This window comes from Propithecus coquereli, unplaced genomic scaffold, assembly GCF_000956105.1.
Source record: "Propithecus coquereli isolate 6110/MARCELLA unplaced genomic scaffold, Pcoq_1.0 Scaffold184, whole genome shotgun sequence".
Classification (NCBI taxonomy): domain Eukaryota; kingdom Metazoa; phylum Chordata; class Mammalia; order Primates; family Indriidae; genus Propithecus; species Propithecus coquereli.
The window spans coordinates 2,700,189-2,718,567 of NW_012143190.1; the positions used below are offsets into that span (position 1 = coordinate 2,700,189).

The window sequence follows — 18,379 nt, forward strand, 5'->3', positions numbered from 1 at the left end:
CCGTCTGCGGCCGGCGGGGCCGGGCGGACTGACGGGCGGGGACACGGCGGAGCGCCCGCCCGAGCGGGGAGGAGCCGGGGCAGAGCCGGGCCGACGCGGGCGCCGGGGCCCATCCCCGGAAGGGGCCCGGTGCCCCGCCCCGAGAGACGGCGCGCGCAGGGCCAGCGGCTCGCCGCTCCGGGTCAGTAGTCCGCGCAGGCACCGGAACACAAAAGTTGCGCCGAGCGCCCGCTGCCGGGCTCTCAGCTGGGGCGCCGCGGGAAGCCGAGCCGGGCAGCCATCTTGAGAGAGCGGCTGTGGGACGGCGCTCCTACGGCGGCCCGCGGGGCCCACGGCGGCCCGCGGGGACCTACGGCGGCCGCAGGGGCCCAGAGGCAGACGGAGGCGGCTGAGACCGAGGCGCAGGATATCTCAGTACCGACTGCCCCGGGACCGCCCCTTGACTTAAACATACACAGGTTTAGTCGTCCCGCCTGGGCGAACATTATTTTGAAGTTCTCGGGGAAGAGCCAGGGGCGGTCGGGAAGGTGACTCTGGGGTCCCGGAGTCAGGCAGTCACACTGTCCGCGCCCAGTGTGTGAGGAACCGGCACTGGAGAAGTGGGCTGGTGCAACCAACAGTGACCAGATTCAAAAGTTCAGCGCGGTCCGTATCGCTTGTCATAAACCCCGCTCCAAAGTTCCCACACTTGGGGAGGATTTTCTTCCATCACCCGGTCAGTTGTCTTTGCGCCAATGTTTGAGACAGGAATGTCCTCCTACCGATTGAGCACCGCTGGTTTCCAAAGGATGTTGAGACACGTGTGTGTTGTGGGGACGGGACAGATGACATTGACAGGCAACGCAGACTCCTCAATTTAGTTCATTCATTTCTGCTCTCCTTATTAAACTTTAATGTGGAAAAAGATTTTAAGCAAGTTGCCTTGCTTTCTTGCTCATCCTCACAGGTAAAGATGCTAATGAACAGATAAATGATCAAAAGCCCATCAGGAGTAAGACCCTAGCGGTGTAGGGAGTTTCGATAGGCTACGGAACCAAAAATCTGCCCATTAATTGCAAAGAACAGACGAATTCCAGCATATCAAGCTCAGGGCGTTTCTGAACTCTCACCTATTTCTGAAACTGGAGCAGCCTTTGGTGGAAGGGAGCTAGTGGTGTTACATTTCGGTGAATCTACCAGTTCAGACTAGGTCCTTCTTGCACTTGGAGAATAAAACCCCAATCCAGCATTTATGATTAATGTCACTGGGAAGCTCCGATTTGGCCATACCAATCACAATCATACAACCGTTGTTCATGGGAACATTTAACAATTTAAAAAGATTCAAAAAGTTGCTCTTTTTCTGAAAATAATTTATCCTGGATTCAGAACCCTACTGATCTTTCCGGTTAACCTATTTGAGTAACACACGATTCCATTTTGCCCAGGACCATAATTGCACTTTAAAATGTTAATTCGATGGGATTATAGGTGTTAAAAATAGTTGTGCATACATTTTTTATTTTTATATATATTCTGTTAGTCTCCATTCAATGGATTTTTTTCTACAAATACTCTTAAAGTAATAGTTGGCATTTTCTTTATATTTGAATGACTTACTCTGTGATTTGGGTTTTCCTGTAAAGGTTTTCTTAGGATCTACAACTCTTAACATGTGACCATACAACTGAAAAGTGGAAAAACTCTGATTCCCAGATTTGTTATTGGCTTAACACTAAATTTTATGACGTTTTTCAGATATCTAGCTGTATTAGTCTGCTCAGGCTGCCATAACAAAATACCACAGACTGGTGGCTTGCTTAACCAAAAGAAATTTATTTTTCACCGTTCTGGAGGCTGGGAAGTCCAGGATAAAGGGGCTGGCAAGATAGGGATCTGGTGAGAGCTGTCTGCCTGCCTTGCAGATGGCTGCCTTCTCACTGTCCTCACATGGTAGTGGAGGGTATATAATGAGTTCTCTGGTGTCTCTTGTAAGGACACTAATCCGGTTGGATTAGGGCCACCCTTATGGCCTTATTTAATCTTAATTACCTCCTAACATCCCTGTCTCCAAGTATCACACCAGGGGGTTAGGGTTTCAATATAAGCATTTTGGGGGGACATAATTGAGCCCATAACACTAGTCTTATATCCTCTTCTCAGATCCTGATCTCCTTGACTACTCTGTATGTTTGGTGTAGTTGATCACTCCCTTCTTTTGGCTCTAACATCACTATTTTGTCCTGCTTCACTTATTTTTCTGACTACACCTTTGTTTCCATTATTGGTTCTTGTAGCATTGGGAATGGTGGAATTCCCTACAGGTCACTTCCTTTTCCCTAAAAGAGCTAACATTTCTTGAATACTTATTAGGTGCTAGGTACTTTATATACTCATTCAGGCACTCATTCAGTGAGCTAATGAATTTGTAGTAAGTATTAACTTTGTGCCAAGCACTATTCAAGACACTAAGAAGACAAAGTTTCCACTTCCCTGGCATTTTCATTCTTGGTAGAAAGATATAAAAAATCAATATATAACATATCAGGTGGTAACAAGTGCTGTGAAGAAAAATAAAACATGGGAAGAGAATGAGGGTTCTGTTTTTCAATGGGGAGTTGGATGTAGTCAGGGAAGACTTTTCTGATTAGATGACATTTGAGCAGAGACAAAAGGGAGTGAGGAAGCAAGCCAGGTGGAAATCAGTAGGAAGAGCATTTCTGGCAGAGGGAGTAGCAGTGCAAAGGTCCTGAGATGAGAGCCCGTGTGATGCATTTGAGGCCTGAAGTAGCCTAATCCAGTGGGAGAGGAGGTCAAAGGGGAACGATAGGTCAGATCACATAGGCCCCAAAAGTTGAGACACTTTTGCAATGTTTTGAGCTGAGTGTGATATGATCTGACTTACATTTTAAAATAATCACTCCAACTATAGTGGTGTGGCGTGGTGGAAGTTGGGAGACTAGTTGGGGGGCTATTTTAGTAGTCCAGATAAAAGAAGATGATGGCGGTAGCAGTGGAAGTGGTTATGTATAATGGTTAGAAGTGGTTATATATAATGTCTACAAAGCTATGCCATCGCCTGAGTATATGGTCTTTTAAGATGACTATTAAGTAATTTTAAAAATCCGTTTCTTGAAGGAGAAACAGTCTGCTCAGGCTGCCATAGCAAAATACCACCAACTGGTGGATTAAAGAATAGAAGTTTATTTCTTACTGTTCTGGAGACAGGGAAATATAAGGTCAAGGTGCTGGCAAGGCAAGATAGAGTTCTGTTGAGGGCTCTCTGCCTGGCTTGCAGATAGCTGCCCCCATCGTTTGGAGAATGATAGAGAACTAATTCATTATTTTGAAAACTGGCAAATAAATGGGAAAAATCAATCAATCATTATTCCTGCTGTGTAGCATGAACCGTACCACTGTGGACTAACTAGTAGATGAAAGGAATCATCTCTTTATGAAGTATTCCAACTAATAAATGAAATAATAGAATTTGAGTATTACAATTTTCAGCCTCCTATGAATGAAGGGATCTAGGCATTGAGCATCAACAGCTGCTGACATCAAGAAAAGAGAGACAAGTAGACAGATGTACCTCACGGTGAAAGGACCAACACCACCTACATAACTTTGCCAAAGAATTGAACCTAAGCCTGAGAAAGCCTGACTCTTCCTGCCAACCTGCAGAAATGGTAGAATATGTCAAACTGCCTATGAGTATTCAGTAAGTAAAATTTAGACTGTGGGAAACTTTGCAAGACAAATGACCCATGTTCTTGAACAGAGAAATTGTAAGGAAGAGAAAGAGCCAGGGGAGGGGGAGCGGATAATTAATAGATTAAAACAGGTTTAAAGACCTTCAAATGAAAAAAAAAGGGCAGAGGTCAGGCTAAAGTATAGTGCTAAGGAACACTCAGATGATAAAACTATGATGAAATGCAAGCGTAGTGATTTAAAATGCTTCTGAAAATTTTTAAAACATTCCCCTATATATGATCCCTACTCTTGAATCTGAGCTGGCCATAGTGACTCACTTGTAACCAATAGAATGCAATAGGAGTGAGTGACTCTGCAAGATTTCTGAGGCTAGATCATTTAAAAAAATGGTGTTTCTTTCTTGCTCACTGGGACACTTACTTTTGGAGCCCTGAACCACTGTGTGAGAAATCCAGTTACTGTGAGGCTGCCATGCTGTGAGGAAGCCCAGACCAGGTGGAGAGGCCATGAGTGTACGTCCTATACTGAGACTGAGGTCCCAGCTGAGAGCCAGCATCAGTTTTCAGACATGTAAGTAAAGATGTCTCTAGATGGTTCTAGCCTCCAGCTGTCGAGTCACCTTCAGACACTGAGTCTTTCCAGCTGGGGCCTCAGACACAATGGAGCAGAGACAGTGGTGTGCTGTAGCCAGCCTGTACTGGCTTGCAAGAGCCAATTGTTAACATGTCTTCCCGCTTCCACATGCAGTGAAGCCACGCTGGTAGCTCGAAATTGGCTGTGATAGGAGTTTTTATACCATGGAAATCAGCAAACACTACAAATCAGGGACGTTACTGCTGTGCCTGTCTGAACTCCTGACCCACAGAATCCATGAGAATAATCAAATGAGTGTTTTAAGCCATTTGTAATACAGTGATAGTAGCTGGAATAGCAAGGACGTGATTACTATAAAAAGATAGTTACTTTTCAGGGGACAGAGAGACTTCTGGGGTAACTGGCAAATTCTATTAATCGGAGTGGTGGTTATAAGGATATTCATCTTACAATAATTATTTAAGTCATATAATTATTTTGTGTGGTTTTCTGTATCTTTTATGACTGGAAAATTTCTTTAAAAAGTCTTTTTATGTAGGAGACAGGATGATTTCATTTATCTTTATTTCATATATGTATATAGCAGAAATGCATTTTTGATGTGGAATAATTATATTACAACATTAACGGTCTAATTTTTAGATTTTGAAACCTGAATTATGATGCAGGAACATCATGGTGATGCAGGATATTAATATATATTCAGAATTTAAGCAATCATACAGTCTTAAAGGAGAGAGCCCCTTACAATGAGTCCTTTGATAGTTCAAGTCTTAATTCCCACTGCTCAAAGTCCAAAACTAGCTTACTTTATACCAATTATGATATTATAATTCATTTATGAGCATGTCAGAATTTGGGGGATATAAGAATAAAAGGCTTCTTATTATATTTTACCTGGGACAGAAATATAATTCTTATTTATTTACTAAGACAGTTCTATATTAAATGATTTAAACATATGCAGTTTTCTTATTTCAATGTATTAGATACTTTTAGATTTGGTTAGATTTGATATTAGTTTATAATATTTGGTTGTCCATATTTAGACAAAATTGTAAGGATATTGGGAATAATATAATAATTAGTAATGTAATAATGTAATAACAAGCAGTCTGGCACAGTGCTCTATGTAAAATACCCTCAATATCTGACTTGTACTAAGTTGGTAAAGTACTAAACAGCTATGTGATATGACTTAAGATATGCGAGAAAGGTTTCAAGAATAGTTGACCCAGTGACAGGTTCCTAAATTCTACCATTAGAATTGACTCATTTGGATTTGTAAGACAAAATTCTTGGAGAATATTGCATCAGGCTGGGCGAGGTGGCTCACACCTGTAATCCTAGCATTTTGGGAGGCCAAGGCAGGAAGATTGCTTGAGGCCAGAAGTTTGAGCAGAGTCTTGCTATGTTGCCCAGGCTGGGCCAGGAGTATGTTGCCAGCCTGGGCAACATATTCCTAGGCAACATAGCAAGACCCTGTCTCTATCAAAAATTTTAAAAACTTAGCCAGGCATGGTGGTGCATGCCTGTGTAGTGCCAGCTACTTGGGAAGCTGAGGTGGGAGGATGACCTCAGCCCAGGAGTTTGAGGTTGCAGTGAGCCATGATGACGCCACTGCACTCTAGCCCGGGCAACAGAGCCATATCCTATATCCAAAAAAAAATGAATATTTCATCAAAAATCCCTTTCAGCCAATACCGTGACAGGAGATAGGTGTCACAAATCTTAGTGAGACTTAAGGAAATGGGATGTGGGGGCCACATCTGGGGCAAGGAGGAGAGAGCAGAAAAGGGGGCTGTGTAACAAAAAGAGAGGTGGAGAATTCCAAAGATAAGCTTTGTCTTCTTCAGACCAGCTCTGTTGAGTTGGCTTATCCTGAGAAATCTTTTTGCTAGGATATGGCAAAAGGCTGAAAGGTTTTTGACACTCAAAGGAAAGATACAAGAATGAGGTAAAATTGTAATGGATTAAGTATTGGGTCAAATAAACACACATAGCAGGATCAATTCAATAGTCTCAATGTAATGATATACAAATAATAGCTTAATTTATTAAATGACTATTATCATTTTTAAATTTCAAAACCTCCCTCCCCCCAAGCAATGGTATATGAGTCCTTTTTGATAAATTCAGCCTAGTTCAGGGATTCTAATATGCCTATTAAAAATCTTAGTCTTATTTTGAGGAAAAATATTTAACACATTTAGGTATTATCATCTCTGATCACTACCTTTATCATAACTGTGGCGAGCTACTGTTGTGGAACAGGCTACAGTCTCTCTCTCTCCCTCTCTCTATTTCTCTGTCTCTGCCTCTCTTTCTGCATCTTTGTCTCTGTCCTGTCTCCCTCCTCCCTTGCCAGTTTGGGACAGTGTGACAGGTCTGCAGCCCAGATGTGAACAGGAGTGCTGGTCACCTGTTTTTTGATCATCTCCCATTTCTGTCTGACACATCCCCCGACCCTACCACCACCAATTCCTAGATACTTTACCCAGTGGTTTTCTGGGTATGAGGCACTTAGCAGAAGTGACAGCTGTCAGTAATTCCAGGCTGGAGACTGGCCTGCTCTGTGTGCGCCTGAGACACACTTAGACACTGAGGTACTCTTGGGGCATGGTGAGGGCCCAGGGTCTAAGTCCAACCTCTGCTCTGCCCAGAGGAGACCCCTTTCTGCCCCTTCTGCTCCTTTTTGTATATTTAAGAGTGTTGGTGGTGGATGGCCTTAAGGGTTCCTAGATAGTGGCCCCCTCTGGACCCCCTGCATGGGGTCCTAGTACTATGGTGGGTGTTTGAACTTCAAGTTGAAGCAAAACACCTGGTGTTCTCAGCCACAAGTGGTCTCTGTGGTTCTTGAACATATATATCCTTTAGGTTTTAGCTATGTCTTTGCACAAACCATTACATAGAGATATAATTATTTGTGTTTGCTATGGAGGACTATAGGACAACAAGAAAATGTGTATTGGATACTTTATTTTTATACATTAACAAAACTTGTGGTCATCCAGAATTTTTAAAGTGTGATGTTTGATATAATCGTGTACTTTTTTCTCATTGTGTAATTTAAAATAAAACATTAAAACATAAAACAAGCAGGATCTCATAAAAAACATATGATGTTTATGGCTCCTTCCCACTTCTCACATTTCATAATTTTATTTTCCTTCCTCTTGCCCCTCCCTTTCTTCATGTTTGCTTTCTCTTTAACTTCTCTTTCTTACTGTAGTTGCTTACTTCTTAAGCAACCTAATGGTGACTTAAATGCCCAAAGGCATTTCTTAGGCTATTTGGTGGCCCTCAAGAATAAAGAGATTGTATAATCTTGTGTACTGATTAACCAGTTTATCTCAATTAGAGTATTGTCACTTTCATTTGGTTCTACTCCAACTAAAAAAAACTAAGCCTACAAACATATGCTAACAAAACACTACTCTAAGTTTAGTGTATTAAATTTTAAATTAAGTCTAAATTTCCAAATTTTTTTTAAGGAAAACATTTTCAGAAACCAATGATGTTTAGGTGACCGAGCTGGCACCCATTTGTGGTTCTGATTGTTAAAAAAAAGTCAAACAAAACAGGTCAGCATTCAGTCTCTGTGGATGTTTTCTCTTGCTTAACCGTTTTTTCTTCTGTTGTAATTCCAGACACCACCACCAGGTTACTTACACTACTGGCATGCCCTGGTCTGTCTAATTTGCCCTGTATGGATCTGACATTCCTAGGACGGCCATGTAAACTTTTTGACCTTAGAGATGGGAACCCCAAAGTTTGATCTGTTTTCACAGACAGCAAGTTTTCCTTTCCAGTTCTGTCAATAAAAGCTAGGGACAAACGAGGGATTTGAGGGACTGTTGCAGGAACCCAGTTTTCATCTTCCATATCTGTAAACTCTTTGTGTTCGGCTTGCATTGCAGCTTCTGACACAACGTAAGGGATATCTGTGCTGCGAGAGCGTGTGATCTTTTGAACTTGGTAGTTCCACTCTGTCGTCCATTGCTGGTCCATGATGGAACTGTACTCTGCATTCCAGTTGTTAGCCTCCCTGACCAGCTTTCTTCCCTGGGAATATACAAAGCTTCTGGACTTCATTGTTTTACAGGCATTGAATGTTTCATCAGGGTAATAGCGTGTAATTTTGGTTTCTTCCAGTGGATAGGAAATAGTGCCTTCTATGTTTGTTGTTTCCACTGTCAGCTGAGTGTTTTGAAAGTCTGGTTTGTTCTGCCCATGCATCACATCTGTCTGATTTAGACTTGGGGAGACAGTTTCTTCTCTTTTAGAGTCTGCCTGTCTTTCATCATCTTCAGTGGGAATCCCGGTATCGGGACGTAACTTTGGCTCTGAAGTGTTCTTTAAGTCGTCGACTGCAAGGTGACTGCCATCTGTTGTTGCTGGTGTGCTTGCGCTTGGTGAAAGGTGAAGGCCGTTCTGATGTTCTGGAACTAGATGCATTTTCACATCCTTCTCTTCCTTCACACGGAAGGAACAGGTTCTTTTCCTGAATCCTGTCCCTGGGGACATGGAGAGAGAAGTATCCTCAAACAATAATTCTTCTCCATTAAAATGATATCGATACAAACTGTAGCCATCAGAACTGTTGATACTGCTTTGCCTCAGAAGATAAGTTGCATCACATTCAGAAGAAGCTCGGGACCGTGTCTGTATCAGATCAGTCCTGTCGATTCCCGCAAGATTTTCAAGAGCATTCACCATTCTGTTAGATAATTCTTCCAGTTGAGAAAGTCGAAGGTCAACAGTCTGTAGGGAAGTTTTCATAAAATTTTCTCTTTCGTTGATTTCCTCCAGCCTCATTGACATATTTTCAACTCTGTTGAATACAAAGGGATAGATCCATTAAACTGAGATGAACTGAATGTTACAAAAAGAGATAATGTCATTGCTATGTGATTTTTCAGTCGTTTGAGAACATGGAAATTGTTGGGCATATTTATCAACTTCACATACCCCTAACATGCCTACTAAAATTATTGTGAGGAGCATCAGAAAATAATGGAAATAACAGTTAATGCATATAGTGCTTACTATTAATATTTATCAAATTACCCCGGATTGTTCTAATTGCCTTCTGTATTCACTAACAAGTACTTACTGAGGTTCTGTTCTAGGCTTATTTAATCCTCACAGCAGCCCTATGAGGTAGGTCCAGCTATTATCATCCCCATTTTACAGATGAGGAAATTAAGTCCTGGAGAGTGTAAGTAATTTGCCCGAAGGCACACATCTGGTAAGCAACGGAGCTGGGTTTGGGCACACACCACCTAGCACTTGCTCCAGCCTGTGTCTCTTAGCCGGTCCATCACACGGCCTCTAATGACGGAAGATCCTACCAATTACTAATAGTTTGTAGAGTTTAGACCATGGCTGTCAGTGATGAATGGTTATAACAAAACAAACAAATTAAAATCCTTGTTTGAAGTTCAAGAAATTCAGATAATAAATCTTTAGTAATTAAGTTCAGATCATCAGATAGTTTACTTAAAGGACAACGGGTTATTTAATTGCCTAAAGAATACCAGGAACTTTAAACTGTTCTTTATATTTAATAATTAGCCTTCCTTTAATGAGGTTTCACCAAAAAAAAAGAGCATGGCAGATAAGAAATATCTGCTGTTAGATAATTAAAAAAAAAAAAAACTCCTAGAAGATCAAGCAACAGCCTATGAAACCATAATGTTGCCTAGACTAGAATCTGCTGGTATAGACCTTGTTTTATATTTCAATATGTACAGCATAAATTATTTCAATAGGTTCATAAAATGTAACTCTCAGAGGCTGCGAGGTATGCCCAGGATTTAGGACTACCTTCTAACACTTGCATTTGTCCTGGGGATGGGTCTGGGAGTCCTGGCTTCCAGTTAGGCAGTGTGGTGGTCTGTTCCTGCAGGTTCATGCCTGTGTGAAGGCAAACACTTTGGTCTGATTTCATTATGCTTTGATTTTCTCCCCCATTTCTTAGGAACGTACAGACCTGGCTTGCGTCGCAGTCTGTTTCTATTAATAGTAGGTCTTTGCTACCTTCTCTATAGAACATTCCCTATAAATCCCCTCATGTGTGCAGCTCTCCTTTTCTCCATCCTCTTCACGATGGTCTGCCACCCCCTTTCTTGTCTTCTGGATAGTTCACCTGCTGCTCTTTGCAAGCTAAGTCCCTGCGCTGTGCCTGACTCCACCTCCTAACCCCACCCCTGCCCCATCCAGCTGCTTCTGTGGCCACTGCGCCCCACATTCTCCCGGAGTCACCTTTGATAATGCCGCTCTTCTGTCGGCAACATTGACAGCTGCACTCCGATGTGTGTGTGCGTGTGCAGTTCCTTGGCTTCCATCCTTAACTCTTTTCTTGGGGACAGAACTATTTATATGTCCCTTAGGAAACCACGGCATTTGAACAGGAAGGGTCTGGCTTCCTGGAAATTTGCCACCAGCAACAACCAAATTCACCATGTCTGAAAAGTCCTGGCTTCCTTTTTTTAAAAAGCCTCTCCTATCATGGGCACTGTGGATTCGAAGGGTTCTCTCTCCTCTTGCATTTCAGGGACTAATAGAAGAACTTTTCACTATTAACTTTACAATGTTCCCTGTTAAATATAATGGCTCCTTGCTCCCTTCAAATCTGTTATCCCTGGCCGGGGCGTGGTGGTGGTTCATGCCTGTAATCCCAGCACTCTGGGAGGCTGAGGCGAGAGGATTGCTTGAGCTCAGGAGTTCAAGACCAGCCTGAGCAAAAGCGAGACCCCGTCTCTACACAAAATAGAAAAATTAGCCAGGCATGGTGGTGTGCACCTGTAGTCCCAGCTACTTGGGAGGCTGAGTTGGGAGGATCGCTCGAACCCAGAAGCTTGAGGCTGCAGTGAGCTATGATGACATCACTGCACTCTAGCCTGGGTAACAGAGCAAGACTTTGTCTAAAAAAAAAAAAATATTATCCCTGATGATTCCTTTTCAATTAAAAACCACATTGCCTCTGTAACTGTGAAACTTGAGATCCTCTAACAAACACTACAGTAGGAGATCCTGCAGCTGTGCAAACTTTTACAAATAAATACACTGGTAAAAGAGAGATAAGCATCTTTCCCCTCAAATCTTTTATAATTCTCTGTATTTTTTCCTTTATTATCTAATTAAGATAACAGCATTGCCAGCCACTCATACATTAAAAAAAGAACATCGAAGTCATCGGATTCTTTGGTTTCCCTCTACTTATTCTCTCCCCTCGCCTCTCTCCCCTCTACTCCTCACTGCATTGAATCGGTGACCAAGCTGGGCCATAGGACTCCCAGCCCTACCCCATTCCCTTCTTTGGAGCTGTGAAAGAAACAATGCTTAATGATGTGGTTGAAATTAAGAAAAAGTGTCAGATGCTTGTTTCAAGCTTGTAAACTGCTGCAGTGTGGAGACAGCAAATTTTGAATGGCTATGCCAAGTCAAGGGAAGTTATGTTGAGTTTTTTACAGCATGTGTGAAAGGCGAAAGAAGAAAAATGAATTTAAGTTCCCTTATATCTGAAATGATTAACAAAAAAGACAAATGATGAACTCTCTCCTTTGCTAGCCATGTTTTGTGACTTCCCACAATTACTTAGAATATGTTTCACAAACATTGACATCCAAACAAAGAGTGATTTCCATTTCAGATGGGGAAAGACAGGCTATCTAGGACTCAATTTGACAAGAGCCCCCCATCTGTTTGTACAGAATGGCAGGAAAACACAAGAGAAGTCCATCAGGTGTGGTAGAGCTCATGGCGAGATATGATTAATCAGCAAACGAGTTATTTGTTTAGCTTTCTAAGTCTTAATTCAGCTTTCCTTTCAGCACAGAGTGAAATATTTTTCAGCTAATCACAGAATACAAGGGCATTTTCTTGGCCTCTCCTTTAATTAAAGTTGATTCTTTCTTAAAGGTATATTTTGAATATGGATGTACCACAATACCTGTTGAAGGACATTTGGGTTGTTTCCATTTTCTTGGCAAGTATGAAAAGAGCTGCTGTAAACATTCATGTTCTAGTTTTGTGTGAACATAAGTTTTCATTTCTCTAGGGTAAATATCTAGGAGTTAAATACCTGGAATTACTGGTTCATAGGGTAAATGTATGTTTAACTTTGTAAGAAACTGCCAAACCGTTTTTCAGAATGGCTGTACCATTTTGTTTTCCCACCAGCCGTGTATATGAATTCCAGTTGCTCAGCATTCTTCTCAGCTATTGGTATTGTCAGTATTTTTTTACTCTTGGCCATTGTAATAGGTGTGTAGGTGTATCTCATCCTGGTTTTAATTTGCGTTTCACTAATTTAGCTAATGATGTTGAGCATCTTTTTATGTGCTTATTTGACAATCTTATGTCCTCTCTAGTGTGTCTAATCTTTAGCCCATTTTTTATTGGGCTATTTTTTCCTTATTGTTGAGCATTCAGAGTTCTTCAAATATTTTGTACACAATTCTTTTGTCAGGTATGTGATTGGCATGATTATGCTTTTGGTGTTATGTTTAAGAATTCCTTGTCTATTCCCAGGTCATGAAGATTTTCTCTTATGTTTTCTGCTAAAAGTTTAATTTTTTATTTTATATTTAGATCTATGATCCATTTTTTAGTTAATTTTTGTATGTGTTGAGATCCATTTTTTTGTGTAAAAATGTCTAATTGTACTAACACCATTAGTTGAAAAGACTGTCCATTCTTCATTGAATTACTTTTGCACCTTTTGGGAAAAAATCAATTGGCCCTATTTGAATAGATCTACCTCTGGACTCTACTCTGGTCCACTTACGTATGTGTTAGATCCTTCACCAATGCCACACTGTTTTCATTATTCTAGCTTTACAGTACCTGGCGCCCCCAACCTATGGTAAGTTGCATAAATATTTTATTATATATTACAATGTAATAATAATAGAAATAAAGTGCACAATTTAATGCACTTGAATTAGCCTGAAACCATCCTTCCACCTCCCTGATCTGTGGAAAAATTGTCTTCCATGAAAATGGTCCCTGGTGCCAAAAAGGTTGGGGACCACTGCAAGCTGGATAGTGTGATTTCTCTAATGTCATTTTTCTTTTTCAAAATTGTTTTAGATAGTCTAGTTCCTGTGCCTTTCCATTTACCTTTTAAAATCAGTTGACCTATATCTAGCAATTATCCTGCTGGGATTTTCGAGGCCACATTTTTTTTAATTGATAACTCAGTCTCTGCATACATACAGTATTACACAAATTATAAGTGGATCAACAATTATATTAATGATTCAAACTCATGAGCATTTACGTAAAACTGCTGCTCTAGGTTTTGATGCATTTTGTGCAAAATACTTTAGTAAATAAAATAAACATAAAGGAACCCAACTACTTGAATTCATGAGAATTAGCTTTCACAAAAAGCATATATGTTATCTCATAGAATACTTAATATGTCAAACTTAGGAAAGTCATTAAGTGAGAAAAGGAATGCTTTGAAAGAAAACTTGGTGATAAAAATGATAGGTTAAAATATTGTTTAAACAATTTAGCAGTTGTGAACAATTGTGGTAACAATTAGAAAAAAATAGTTAGCAACTGGACTTAGGAACCAGAGAGTATATGCATATTAGGAATTTTAAGAAAAGACCCCTATGTTCTCCTTCACAATTAGAACTACATTCCAACAGAGTAATTCTGGGTTGCTACAATGTCTTCTCTGCTAGTATAAACCATTGTTTCAAAGTTTAAGAAACAAGATGGTATAATAGTTCACATAAAAGGATTTTAAAATAAGATTCACTCAAAATAAAGTGAAATCCCACCAAATTACAAAGAAATTCTATCAAAATGTTGACCAAAGAAGTCAAATCACCATTTCCCTTCACTGATTGGCTCAGAGCACATGTGTCACCTACAAGGAAGGAGTGAGAGGGATAGATTCCCTTCTCTCCCAGCTTGTCGCATGAAGGCAGACAAAAGCCCTTTGGCCTCCCTGGGTTTTGCTTCCTCATATACAGAATTGAGTGGGATGGACTAGATGGCTTTTAAGAGACCTTTCAACTAAAAGAATTAAAGTCAGCTTGAGATCCCATCTTCCAGCAAACATTTAAGGTGGCAAAAGAAATGGATTAAAAAACCAGTGGATGAAGTATTGCTCACCTCTTGATACCATCACTCAGAACTATCCTGCATTATAGTTCAAGGAAATCTTTCCCTGGTACTGTTAAAAGATACACAAATGAGGATCTGGAAATGAAATTTTTAATGAAAGTGTAAAAAGGCTATGCCAGATTTGGGTGGAAAATAATGCACCCCCATGTTACTACCAGAAGTCAGGATTTCCTGCCTCTGAATTTTCAGAGTCACCAATCTGGTTGGGAAAAATGCAGAGGGAGATAGACATTCAAGCCATTCACTAAAGATCCAATCCGTTTCCTGAATGGATTAATAGCTGCCCAGCGATGCAACTTTAATGAAACTGGCTCTAACAGAAAGGATGCAAGAGAGTTAAGTACAGGGAAGGATTTTTTTCTTTATAGAAAAGAAAAATGATCCAAAGAGAGAGAGATTTTCTGTCCCCTACAGAGAATACAAATGTCACTTCTTCTGGAATCTAACACTGGCTTCATTTTCAAAATGCATCACGTTATTTTCATCACAAGGCAGCCACACATTAAGCATGTGACAGTCACATGATTTCTTCAGTAAGCCCTAAGGCTTCTGCTAGTGTTCCTGGAGTGTATAGCCAGAGGAGTCCTGAGGTTTCAAATATTAAAGCTTTCCCCACAGCCACAAGGTCCTTTGATGTTTGGGTTATTGAACACAAACTCACTGGGTAGTTTGTCTTTAACATAGTCCATTTCTGTCCCTAAAAGCATTAGCTGTGCTTTCTTTTCAATGAACACTCTGAGTCCATCTTGAACAACTTAATCAGAATGCCCTTCTGTCTTCGTGTATTCTGGAGTATAAGAAAGGCCATTACAGCTCCTGGTTCATGCCTACGTGGTCAGGCTTATCTTTAAGAAATTGTTTTATCTTGTTTACTGCTAAGGGTGTCAGGGTGAGGACAGCACGGGTGGACTGCAGCTTCCTCTTGCTCACAGCACAGACAATGGCCCAAACTAAGGAAGCTGACCTCTTTGTCGTCCTGGTGCCCTCATGCTCAGGCTGGAGCTCACAAACCTCAGTCTCTCTCCATGGACAGGGCAGGTGCATTTTTGCTGGGATTTTTACTGGTATGGCGTTAAATCTATAGATCAATCTGGGGAGAATTGACATCTGTACTATATTGAGTCTTCCAATACATGAATATGGTATGTGTTCCCATTTATTTAAGTCATCTTTGATTTCTTTCATCAGCATTTTGTAGTTTTCTACATATAGAGCCCATACATGTTTTATTAGATTTATACCTAAGTATTTCATTTTTTGTTGGAGTTCTTACAGAATGGTATTGTTTAAAAAATTTTAATGTCCAATTGTACATTGCTAGTATATAGACATAAGATTGACTTTTGTTTGTTGATGTCATACTCTGCAGCCTTGCTAAATTCACTTATTACTTCTAGGAGTTTTTGTTTGTTCCATTTTGTTTTTTGAAGATTTTATGTGATTTTTTACTTAGATAATCATGTCATCTGTAAATAGAAAGGGTTTTATTTCTTCCTTTCCAAGATATATGTCTTTTATTATTTTTTTTCTTGCCTTATTGCACTGGCTAAGGCTTCCAATACATTGTTGAATAGCAGTGGTGAGAGTGGCCATCCTTCCCTGTTCCCAATCTTAGGGAGAAAGCATTTAGTCTTTTGCCATGTTAGCTGTTGATTTTTATAAATGTCATTCATCAGACTGAGGAAATTTCCTTCTGTTCCTAATTTGCGGAGAAGGGTTTTTTTTAAATTTTTTATTTTTATCATCGTGGATGGATGTTGAATTTTGTCAAATTCTTTTTCTGCACCAATTAATATGATCATATATGGATTTTTTCTTTAAATCATTAATATGGTGAATTACATTGATTGTTTTCAAATATTAACCTAAACTTTCATTCCTAGGATAAACTACCTGATCATGGCTAGACTCAATTTGCTGATATTTTGCTATGGATTTTTGTATCTATGTTTATGAGGAATATTTTTCTGTAGTTTTCATTTTCAACTGTATTTGTCTGGTTTGGGGAAGGAAGAAGAAAAAGGCACTCTTGGAATAAACAGATGAGATCAAAGAATCATTTCATTTAATATTAAAAGATATATGATCTCATTTTGTACCTCAAGCTGATAAAGCAAAAAATGTTATTTATAGTTATAAGGAAACGCCTTTTTGCTTGCAATGTCTTCTCACTCTAATCCAAAAAGATAACACGGACACACAATCATGTCACTCCTTGCTTAAAAACAGTAGCAGCTTCCCATCACACTTGAGATAAAAACCAAATTTCATTGCAGTTTCGGATATCAAAGAGTGTGTTAAAGGAAAACCATATAATCTCCATTGATAACCCTATTCTGTGAAATGGACATTGACACTTTCTCCTATTATGTAAAGTGCAATGTAAATGCACCTTTAAGTCTTCCCTTCCAATACCAGCAGCCCGAACCTCCTCCTACAAATATTTCTGTCCCTTATACATGTTGTGAGCCCTTCACAATTTGCCCCCATCCTCCCTGCCTCGTTCTGTTCTTCATCCCCACATTTGCTCAAGCACCCTTTGCAAGCACGCTGTCATAATCAAAATGAAAAAGTAAAATTCTCTCAGGACTTGAGAACCCCAAATGCCAAGGCATTTGATGACCCCAGTTTGAGAACACCTGTTCTAGAACTTGTGGCTACCTCTAATGATTGTGGAAGAATCAGATACATGAATGCTGTCTTGGTGGTGTCAGGGACCTCAGCCATGGTATGTAAAGGTATGTTCCTGTCCTGGCTTGAGGTATTATTTAATTGGATTAACATGGCTGTGTTGTTTATTATAGGGTTTTCAAAATAATATTCATTTAAAAAAATATGCCGATACACTCTTTCAAATATTTCAAATCATGTGGGCAAATCATTTATAACTATTTTTCTAACATGACAAGTATTCAGCTCAAAGAGACTATTTCTTTGGACAATGGATACTTTTGTGATGCAATGTGTACTTTCCTACAGAAGGGGACACTGATTTCTGATCAGATCTACTTCTCTTCCTTTCCCTCCAATTGAAGTTCATGGCTTCTGTAACTACTTCTGTGTTTGGATTTACTTGTAGGTCATGTAAGTAGCTTCACTAGATTTTTATTTTACACATTATGGTAGCATTGACTTCACAGCAAAAATTCTCCCATTTAAGCGTACTTTTGAATAGGGCACTGAACCCCTTTTCTAACCACCAAATGCATGATTTGTCGACTGGCAATTCCTGAGGGTCACCCTTCACCATTCTTTTGTATCAAAGGAAACTATAAACAAATGATATCTTATGAACTGTCTGGGCTCGAATTAATCATTCTCCTACTTTGAATAGAATTTTAAACTGCACTTGCTGTATGAGAATATTTGCCCTGCCCTTAACGGGATCATGTGTGCTATTGTTACAGTCACTGAGGAGCCCAGAGCCTAATTTGCTTAATCAATCTTGATTAATAACAGCCGTGTTCCCTGCCCTCCACCATATTTCTCTCTGTTTGATTCAAAGATTAGTATTGATTGGTCTTTGGGCTTTTCTGTTAAAAGGATACACGTTAATGCCCTAACCAGTCTCAAAATCTGGAGCATATAGTTATGTAGATAGATAGATGTGTACACACTCACACACTTGTTTTTTAAATTAAGAAAATGAAAGATTTGCTTTAGCTGCCAAAAAACCCCCCAAAAACCAGAAAGAAAAACTAAGTGAAAGATAATGGTAGCAGATTAACAACTGACATTACATATTATGACTCTTTTTGTCTGTTTAGTTTGTTTTTGAGAAAAAACAAAGACTATTTCTGATTCACGTGTTGTCACCTTCAGCATTTCCTTTGAGCTGCGCCTGCATTCGCGTTAGGGATGAAGGTACCTCACCAGCTCCTCTGTACAGCTGGTGAGTGATTTATAAAACAGTAATAATAATAGTTGTAACGTGATAGTG

At 40.0% G+C, this 18,379-nt stretch overlaps 1 protein-coding gene and 1 pseudogene across 1 annotated transcript in view; both read right to left on the reverse strand.

Annotated features, from left to right (window-relative positions):
• Nucleotides 1-7,872: 7,872 nt before the first annotated feature.
• The window catches only part of TRPM1 (transient receptor potential cation channel, subfamily M, member 1), a 71,444-nt gene continuing 60,937 nt past the window's right edge, over nucleotides 7,873-18,379 (reverse strand). Inside the window, exon 24 of the mRNA XM_012642694.1 lies at nucleotides 7,873-9,121. Coding sequence (XP_012498148.1) covers nucleotides 7,873-9,121 — 1,249 coding nt within the window. The remainder of the gene's footprint in view (nucleotides 9,122-18,379) is intronic.
• LOC105808924 lies at nucleotides 15,033-15,483 on the reverse strand (annotated as a pseudogene).